The following is a 10,423-nucleotide window of genomic DNA, read 5'->3' as shown; positions in this document are numbered from 1 at the left end:
TATAAGGACTGTGCAAAACCACAACCTAACTATTTTCCACAGGAATGACCCGAACAGAATTTGTGGTTCAATCTGAGAATTTTAGAGCATCAGAGATGGGAAACGTGAGGTGGGGAGGAACAGCAACAGAGAAGAAGAGAAATGAAAGAGAGGGAGAGGAAGATAAAAGGTATAAATCTTATAAAAACTATTTCCCTAGGTTACCTTTTCCTCTCCCTAATCACTGCTTTTACACCTCAAGGTAGAAACACAGAAGTTATCCTCCTCAATTTCATTCGTTTTAGAAACAAAAGAAGAAAACAATTATTTAGAAATCTCATTTTAGCCATGGGAAAAGACATTGATTTTGGGGTCACTCACCAGTTGTTTACTTGGAGAATTGTAAGTCCTGTGTCTTGCGCTAACTGTTTCTTCTGCTCTTCGGAAGGGTACGGATGCTAATAAAAAAACAAATGTTTTAAAAGATGTATCAGAAGTTAAGAAAGAGTCACTTACTTCTAAGAATGAAACCACACCATTGGTGATTTCTATAGTCTATGGCTTGATTTTCCTACTCGCATCTTTTTTTTTTTTATCATGTTTGAGAAATGTGGGCAGGGACAAGAATCCAGAAACCTGTATTAGCAGCCCATGTTCCTGCTACACTCTAGGGCCAGCATAAGAAGCAAAGTGTTTAAGTTATTCAATTTCTTTAATCAGTCAGGGATGGAAAGCACTATTGGGATGGTATCAGAATTCTGGTTATCTGCAATCACTTCTGTTGCACTTAGGGGGGCTGGTTTCAACCCATTTTACTCCGTTTCCTAGAAAACCTATGCAAAGCCCTTATTCTAAGTTATCTTTGAAAGATGGCTCAATATAATCATTATTTTTCCTAGTTAATCTGAGGTTACTGATAGTAAAAGTTTGAAAAGTGAGGTAGTATATAACCACAACTATTCTTGGAAGCCATGGCAACTGACTCAATGACATCATAGTTTACTTACAGTATATCTATGTTGATTCCTGTATGGGACAGTGGAAGACACTTTCATTTTTACTGGTCACTGCTCTGGGCTAATAGGGTCACACACAATACCCACACATCAAAAGGAGTCAATTATGTGCAATGCTTCATATAGAAATTTTACGTTTTATCTTCAAGTACAGCAATAAGAGAATGAAGCCATAGGTTTCAGTGGTTTTTAATTCTTTACTTCCCAACAAAATTCATCAACATTTATAATGAACAGTTCTCCTATTGTTGACCCAGTTTTCTCTCTCATTCTGAAATCAAGGATTGTTATTTTAGACTTGTACATTGACTTTAAAAGACACTGTACTGGCATGTACATAATTATGAAACATGTCTGTTAAATAGGTCCCTCCTCTGAATTCACTGGTTTTGTTAAACAATAAAGTAAACTTTTATCGAGCACGTCAAAGTCGTTCAGAAACTAGAAAGCCTTCAGTAATAAATATTTCCCATCAACATTATTAAAGGGTGACATTAGGAACAACAAAGTATTTCATTCAGAGCATTCTAATCATTCCAGTGTTTGAGCGAGTGAATGTTTTTCAATCATCTAAGACTTTATTCTTCAGGTATTTCATCTTCTATAATAGCGTACATTATCCAAAATGTGCACAATTGCTTATTAGCAAACCCAAATGCCATTAGGTTAAACAAAATCCCCTGTATAGCAAAAGGGGTTAACTAGATTTGTATTAATATAGAAGCCAGGCTTTTAATATTCTGCAAATGTTAACAAAGAAAGATGATAATGTTGAGTTAATATGGGTTAAGCATAAAATGAAAATAAATTTTTCTGATTGCGAGGTGTTGACACTTTTTTGGCTAGGGCCTCCAGCCTGTTCCTGAAAGCTGTGTAATTACAGAAGGCTTTTCCCCTCCTTTCCCCCTCCTGCTTCAAGCCTACCCACATTAGTAATGACCCCTTCACTGCTTCAAAAACCACTAATGGTCTTCAGAACGGGCAAGAAAAATGAACAGGATAAATTGGAATCCACAGTCAGTAATTTGCATCCTACGAGGCTGCTTTGGCTACTCACACTCATTCCTGGCCATCAATCGTTGCCTGTCAGGTGCTGCACTCTGCCACCATGACAAATACTCCTCCTAACACTCTGATTCGTCCAAACAATGTAATTGTCCTCTATTCTCCTTTTGGTAATGGAGATAATGAATGACTGCACAAACAAGAAGGATTGCTCGTCACTGACGCCAGTGTGGCTTCAAACTGGAAAAGGCCTGGAGTACAAATTTTAATTGACTGAAAACACTGGTTGGGAGGAAAAATGACAAAAAACAAAAACAAAAACAAAAAACAAAAAACCCTTCTTGTCATGGTGTCCTCTTGCCAAATTCAAAGAAGTAGCACCTTTTGACTTTTTGCCTAAGATTTTGAAAGTCTAGGTTTCTAGTTCATTTGCCCAATGGAAATAAATTTTGCAAATAGCAAAAAAGTAAAATGAAAATAGGAATGCATCACCAGAGTGTCTAGAACTGCAATGGTAATGTCTTCCAGTGTGCTCTTTCTTTATGCAGTGTTTTCTATCTTTTTTGTGTGTTTAGTCTTGCTCTCTGTTGTGGCACATTTGCCCAAGACAGTTCAGTTCTGACAAAATGTGGGATATGGGGTATATTGTGCGTGCGTGTGTGTGTGTGTGTGTGTGTGTGTGTGTGTGTGTGTGTGTGAGAGAGAGAGAGAGAGAGAGAGAGAAGGAGAGAGAGAGAGAAAGAGAGAGAGAGAGAGAAGGTTTAGATGAAATAGAGGTTTAAAATACTAAGAAAGCAGAAGAGTGGAATGGAAATGGGCTATCACTGGAGAGCCAATTCCTTCGAGTTCGATTGTAAATTCTGATTGAATAGCAAGAATTCTTTCCAGTATTTTGTTAGAAATTTGGTCAAATGACCAGAGAATTACATAAACAGTGCATTTTATCTTGGGAATCCCTGAGTTTCACTTTCACTATGAGAGCAGTTGCAAATTCTATCCATAATCATTAAAAAAATTGGTACCTTACCAAAATTCACCTTGCACAGATGGCTTTTTTTTTTAATTAATAGGAAGGACCATAATAACTTTAACTTATTTAAATTACGTTCTGTGGTTTTTGAACATGCGTGATTCCATGCCCCTTTTATACATGGGGTGGACTGTTTATCTGAAAGTGCTCTGGCAGTCAGCCACTATATTTCTAAAATTAAAAAGGGGATGGAAAACAATCAGCTTTCAGAGGAATTGGAACCATGGCAATGTGTTTTGGATTAATTTACAAATATATGTATATATTTAAGGCCAAACTATGGTACTAGAGAATTTCTACTACATGGTCTATCATATGCATTCTTCTGCTTTATTAGAACAGACATCATATTGAAATAATAAACATGGGAAGCCTTCACTTCTTCTTTGATGTATGTTACTAAATGTCTGACTGGCTCACATTTAAAATAAACTTTGGTATGTTTGCACTTGAAAACTGGAAGTAGACCGCAAGCAATAATTTGTTATAAGTTTCCGTATTCTTGGACTAAAGCTATAGTTTAGTCTGTTCACTGTTGGGGGCCAGACCACTCTGGTCCAGTGGCCCAGAGGTGGCTCAACTTACTCATAAGAGCACGCATCGTAACATAATAGCCATGATGATAATTCCCTTCATCAAGAAAGAAGTTTAAAGTTTTTCATATCTCGAAATAATTCTAAAGACACTGTTGATAAAGCCACTGTTGAGTAGAAGTCCATCACAAAGATCTTCTTACCTTGAATATCAATTGACAGCTGTTCAAAAAGTTTAGTAAGATATGTATGGCTTATGATTTATTGTAGATAGAAAATATTTTTAAATTGCCTTTCTTCTAAGGACTTTTTGAAAGTAAGATACCATCTTTATTCAAGATACTGACTTTAGTTAGGCCGCCTTCTTCTTCTTTTATGTTTTTCTTTTGGGGTCAAGCTGATTTATTAAGTACGAGGAAACAGATCTATAATATTCTTACATCAGTAGGATGTTTTGTGGGTAAAACCACCTAATAATTATCTTTTTTTGTGATTAATCTCTTTCCAATAATGTCCAAACCGGAATTGATTTGTCAAGAATTTTATTCTATGTTGAAAGGAATGATACTGATGTTTTAAAATTTCAATGGATATCTCAAATCGCCTCATAAATTAGAAACACACAATGAATGGAAAAGGTAGAATTCGGAAAGCTAAAAAATTGGAATTAACCTAAATGTCTATCAACTGGATCATAGTTAAGTAAAATGTGAAGTTCTCATGAAAAGGTTGTCTTCATATGTTATTGAGTGAAAAAAAAAACAAGTTGTAGAACAAAATGTATTTGTTTTAATAAAAAAATAATTTGAATATGCATACATTATGCCTGTAGTACAAGAAAAACATCTGAAAAAATACGCACTAAAATAATAGTTCGTGTTGTGTAGGATGGGGGGGTGGAAACTTTTTGTTCATACACTCCTATATCGTCTGTGTGTACTGCTTCAAACAATTTTTAAATCCAATATCAATGTCAAAATTATAATTGTAACTGATTTATATACTCCATATTTTTAGAAAAATCATAGTCATTTAACTTTTTATACAACCAGATATTCCCTTGCATTGTGGTGACTTTTCCGCTGGATATTTTTTAAAGCAGGCCATCTCCAGGATCAGTTCTGCCTCTTAAGTTACCTTCCTACCCTATGAATTTGACTTGCTTGCTGGTTTATGAAGTTTACTAGACGAGTTTTGACTGAACAATGTGCAATTTAGCCAATTAACTTCTGTGATGATGTAATACAATCATTTAGACAAAAGTCAAGTATCTTGTTGGGCGAGATTTTAGTTTGAACAGATACTTGAAAATTGATCACTCTGAGGATCACTACCTTTTCTTGCACTTCTCCAAAATATATACTTTATAGAAATAATTCAGGTGGCCTTGATTTTCATGATGCCACTCATATCTGAAACCCTCTAAGCAATTCACCTAAGGTGGACAATAAAAATGCATTGGGCAGATAATATTTATTGATCTAGGACCATGCTTACTGAAATGGGGTACAAGTAGATATGCTAAGAACCTAACCCCTGAATAAGTCCAAAGGTCATTAATTTAATACCTTTTTCTTATATGAATAAGTATTCTTCTGCTACTAAAAGAATGTATACTTCTCATGAATTTTGAAGGTAAAACTAGAAACAATAAAGATATTTTAAACTTAGCTCAACCTTGCAGTGGAAGGAAATCTCCTTTCCACTAAATTCCCATAGCAATTTATTTGGTATTTATAATTTTATAATAAAACTTTTAATTGTCATGTCTTATTTACATCTCTAAGAAGTAGAACTTCCTGAAGGTAAAGTCTCAGGATTTTTAAGTTTTGTATTTCTCCCCTACTCTGTCTCAGTGTCTGTAAATATTTGTCAAAAGAATTTTTTAAAAGTAGACATAAGTTTCCATTCAAGCTTTGTTAGTAATTCTTTCACCTTAAACAAGACTGTTCCTGGGACACAGTCTCTGTAATGGTAAAATGAAGAGGTTAACAGGCTATACATGGACTAGGAAATGTCTATGGGGATTATAATAACATGGTTTGTGATGGTTAACTTCTGAATCTTCCTGATTCGGACATACACACACACATACACCTCTGAAGTTGTCTGAGCTTTTAACCACTAGACCAGATTTCCTGGATATATTATCCTTTTCTCTAGGTGTTAGGATCAGAACCACAAAATATTAGAGTTAAAAAGTTCTGGACAGAACCTTGGTCTGAGACCTAATTTACGTAGAAGAGGAAACTAAGGTTTGCAAAGCTTAATATATACCAGATCATATAAACAGACATTGGTAAAAGTTGGTATAACCACCTGTTCTTCTGGCATTTAGTGGAGGACTTTCCCACTCTAACATTAATGTTTTTCCCTGAAGTACCATTACCCCTTTCTTTTGCTAGTAGTGCCCTGATTTTACTTTAGGGATAGGCTCAGGGGTGGTTACGTGACCTAGGTTTAGCCAATCAACATAGTTAATCATGCTGGTGGGATTAAAGGTGGAAGTCAAATTAGGTGAATGGGAGTTGGTCATGGAACTGTCAGAGGTGTTCTTTTTACAATGGGGCTATAAAGTCAGTAGAATGTGTGCCTGGTGTTAGTGATGGCCATTGTTGCCACCAAATGAAGAGAACCTGATTGAGAATGAAGTCCATTAAGACAAAAGGAGAGTCAACAGATACAGAAAACAGATTCCTGACATCATTTCTACACCTAGATTCAGCTGTACCTTTCGGTCACTTGAGCCAATAAATTAGTCCTAAATAATACACATAGACCAATTTAGATTATCTGAACTTTTTTCAGTTTACTCACTTTTCCTCTACAGGTAAAAAATGATTGCCTTTTTTTTTTTTTTTTTCGTTTTTCATTTTTTTAAGAAGAAGAAGCCGCCGGGCGCGATGGCTCAAGCCTGTAATCCCAGCACTTTGGGAGGCGGAGGAGAGAGGATTTACTGAGCTCAGGAGTTCAAGACCAGCCTGAGCAACATGGCGAGACCTCGTCTCTACACAATACATCAAAAACTTAGCCGGGTGTGGTGGCACATGCCTGTGGTTCTGCCTACTTGAAAGGCTGAGGAGGAAGGATCACCTGAGCCCAGCAGGTCAAGGTTGTGGTGACCGTGAGTGTGCCACTGTACTCCAGCCTGGGCAACAGAGTGAGACTCTGACTCAAAGAAGAAGAAGAAGAAAGAAGGAAGAAGGAAGAAGGAAAAGGAGAAGAAAACAGAAGAAGGAGAAGGATGAGGAGGATGTGGAAGAGAAAGAAGAAGGAAAAGAAGAAAAAAAAAAAGAAATGAATCATTCTCTGATTTAAGCCTACAAACTATGGTCAAACAGCAAACACTTGAGAGCTGCATATTTTTTACAAGTTCATCAGAGTTGTTATTCCCGATAGATTTTTATAAATCACAAAATCTGGAAGACAGAGGCTTAAGCATACAATGTATAGGGAACTGTGAACATTTTGTATCTAAATTGGAAAAGCAAAGGATAAGGTGGAATTTTGATGATGTTTCTTAAAATGACCATAGAGAGTACATTTCAGCATGTTTCTTGTGAAAGCTCTTAAGGGAGATGAATGTAAATTTCCTAATCAAAATACCTGAGAAACACCATTTAGACTCAAAAACCTTACAGCAACCAAAGGCTGTGATAATGCAAAATGACACAAAAACTATTGCAATCATCTGGCTAATTTAGTGTCATTTGATTTCAGCAAAATCCCCTTACTAAGTTGCTGAAGAAGAGTGTATTTCAAATGGTATGTGATTACAACCTTCCCTTCCATTTCCATGATTCTGGCACGTCCAAGCCCCACTGTTCCAACACGGTCAGTTCAAACAGTGGAAAAACTCTCTTGAGCTGGACTGGAAGTAGTCGCTTTCCCCACAACTTCCACAGTTCTTTTTTTTAATCCTGTCTTGTGCTTTTTGCTCACTCTATGTTGTGTTTTATGCATATATGTGCACTTACGTTATATCTATCACTGGACTGTAAATTATTTGAGGGCAGAGTTCAAGAATTATCTAACATTGAACTTTCCACAGCACTCTATAGAATAGGTACTCAATACATATTTGGTACCAAAAGAATTAGTTCTGACATTGGCATTGTTTCCTGATAAAAAAGACTGGTTGTGCCATGTATAAGATACATAAGTACTCAAATATGGATGGAAAGATTCAGACAATCATTTAACTGTTTTATGAACACAATATTTGGATATTTGAAAACATCTACCGAATTTTTTCACTTTTCATCCAGATGTTTGGTGTCATGGAAATGCAGAGTTCAGATTAGTAGGTTTATTTTATTTTATTTTTTACATGCTAGATGCATATTTGGAGGAAGAAAATGTGGACTGTTTCAGGAAAATTCATTTCCCTTAGAGTTTATATGGAAGTAAATAGACTGAATTATAATAATCACATTCTTTAAAATTCAGAATAGGCTTGAGAGATTTTAATAATTGCCAGATCCTAAGAGACGAACATGTTTGGTTGATACTTAGAGCCACTGTGGGAAGGCCTCATTAAAAAGAGCAAAGAGTAAAGCACACTCTCTTCTGTAGATAAGCTAAAGAAATACTGAATGAGACTGATGGATTATTATACACAGAGATTTTAAGAACGGTTATTAAATTCATTATTATTAAAATACAGATAAAATAGAAAAATAGAGAAGGATTTTTTTTTTTAGTTCCCAGGTTAATGACTAAAAGAAAAAAGTAAGTGTCTTAGGATGAGGAGAAATTCTAACAGTGTAGAGTGAGTTTGTATGAATAAAAGTGATGGAATTAAGTGATAGTCAGATACCAACAGCACTCATTTTAACTCTAAACTTTCAAAACAGCATCTAAACACATATAAGAAAACATGTGCAGGGAAGATACAGAATTTCAAGCACAACTAATATAATTATTTTCCTATTGACTGAGACTTTAAAGCTGAGCACAGTCTTATTTTGAAAATAACGGAAATATACTCCTAAGGCTAGAAAAAGATAATTTTTATTTAACATTTGTTAGGATGCTCCCATGAGCTGCTTGGCCATGCATGTTATGCTGCCTACATGGCTAATGGGTAATCTTACTAAATGAGCCAAAAGCCACAAATAAGGCCCTGACTCATTTAACAATCATTTCACATTTCCACACTATGACCAAATTAATATTTTATGGGACCACTCAGTTCTACAGCCAGACCACTTTTCCAAAAAATTGAATTTTGTGCTTATTTATTTTATGGATCATTTGTTGAAATAGATTTCAAAACAGGTTTAGGCTATTTAGATTTTTCAGTGAACCGCAAAAGAAAAACTCACAGACTTAGAGTTTTAGAACTAGAAAGGACATTAGAGGTCATCTAATTCAAACTTCTTATTTTATGCCTAACAAAACAGTCATAGATTGAAGCAAAATGGCTTGCCCAAGCCCAGTTGGCCTCTGCTTTTAAGATGCCCAATTTCTCCAGGGAGAAGGAATTTCACACTCACAAGCTCAAGGAACAGTTCTTATAGAACATCTTTCTATCTAGGAACTATAAATGCCAATATCCAGATTTTATCCTGCAAGCCACTTAATAATACCCATGTCCTACGTGTTCCTCTGTCACCTCACCTTGTCTCCACTTGCCACACTGCATTATAAATGCTTGCTTGTTCGTCTGTCTTCCCTATTAGACCATATGCTCCTCAACAGCAGAGACTGGCTATCCTCATTTTACTTCCAGAATCTAGTTCACTACCTGGCATTTAAGAGGTATCCAATAAATGTGCATTGAACTAATCAATTTTAATCAAGTAAATTGCTTGCATTCTAACAATACTATTTTAAAATGAAAGTAAGGAAAGTTAGTTGAGGTCGAAGCTAGACAGCAAATGAGAAGGAAGATTTAAGGAAGAAGACAAAGAAGCAGAAAACAACTTCTTATCCATATTAAACTTGAAATAGTGGAAATCAGCTCTTACTTAAAACAAGAGTAAAACTTTTTACATGTGTAGAGGACCAAAAAGAAATTGGCAGATCCAGATGGTAACAGTGAGACACTGTGGAAAAGAAATAAGGGCACTGGGCTTTTCATTTAGTTTCTTCTTGTAAAATGGGCTAAGGGGTTACTTTAAAACAAGGGTCTGAAGTATGTGGTAGAGAGTTATATAATGTCTAGACAACCAAGATACTTGTATCTAATCTTATGACAACAAGTCTACTTAACAGATCCAGACACAGTGCCATATGAGACCAAGTTAGAAGGAAAGGAGGATTCGTGATTAGTCCATTACAACGTTTCTTTAATAACATAAAAAAAAGTGTGGGTAAAAAAAAAAAATGGGATAAGTATTAAGGAATTATTAAGCAAAATAAAACATGATAATAAATAACTTCAGTACTTTCAGTCCAATTTTATGTGCATGGACTATGCTATGAACAATTTTGTTTGATTTACCAGAATGCACAGAAGGTTTAGTTGAACAAGAGAAAGCTAACATGGATTTAAAGAGGAAGGAGTTGTTTAAAGAAGCTGAAGGTTATCTTTTTTTTCAAAAAGGTTATTATCTCTAGAGTAAGCAATGGAAATGTGGATATTATCTTCTTTGCTCATCTTAGAGTACAGGATAAGAGAACAGGGTTAATGATAAGCCAAAAAGTCATAAAAATAAGAAGGAAGTAGCTGTAAACTAGTGACTTCTTGTGATGGACAGCAGTGGTTAAAAAGAGAAACTGAATAGTGACTGGCCATTCCTCGCACTATATTATAGAGAAAGTTTTGATCGGGGGCTATGATGAAACATAACCACTTAATAAGAGTTAAACACCAGGATTAGGAACTTGGTTCCAAGGTTGAGAATTGCTTTCTT

At 35.5% G+C, this 10,423-nt stretch overlaps 1 protein-coding gene across 7 annotated transcripts in view; it reads right to left on the bottom strand.

Moving 5' to 3' along the window:
- The window catches only part of MEIS2 (Meis homeobox 2), a 214,867-nt gene that overhangs the window by 60,090 nt on the left and 144,354 nt on the right, over positions 1 to 10,423 (bottom strand). For all 7 annotated transcript variants that reach the window (XM_021719164.1, XM_021719161.1, XM_008071298.2 and 4 more), the window contains exon 9: positions 361 to 437. In XM_021719164.1, coding sequence (XP_021574839.1) covers positions 361 to 437 — 77 coding nt within the window. The remainder of the gene's footprint in view (positions 1 to 360; positions 438 to 10,423) is intronic.

The sequence above is a fragment of the Carlito syrichta genome, unplaced genomic scaffold (assembly GCF_000164805.1).
Source record: "Carlito syrichta isolate Samal-C Ts95f unplaced genomic scaffold, Tarsius_syrichta-2.0.1 Scaffold314286, whole genome shotgun sequence".
Lineage (NCBI taxonomy): Eukaryota > Metazoa > Chordata > Mammalia > Primates > Tarsiidae > Carlito > Carlito syrichta.
This window is presented reverse-complemented; position numbering and strand designations above follow the sequence as displayed.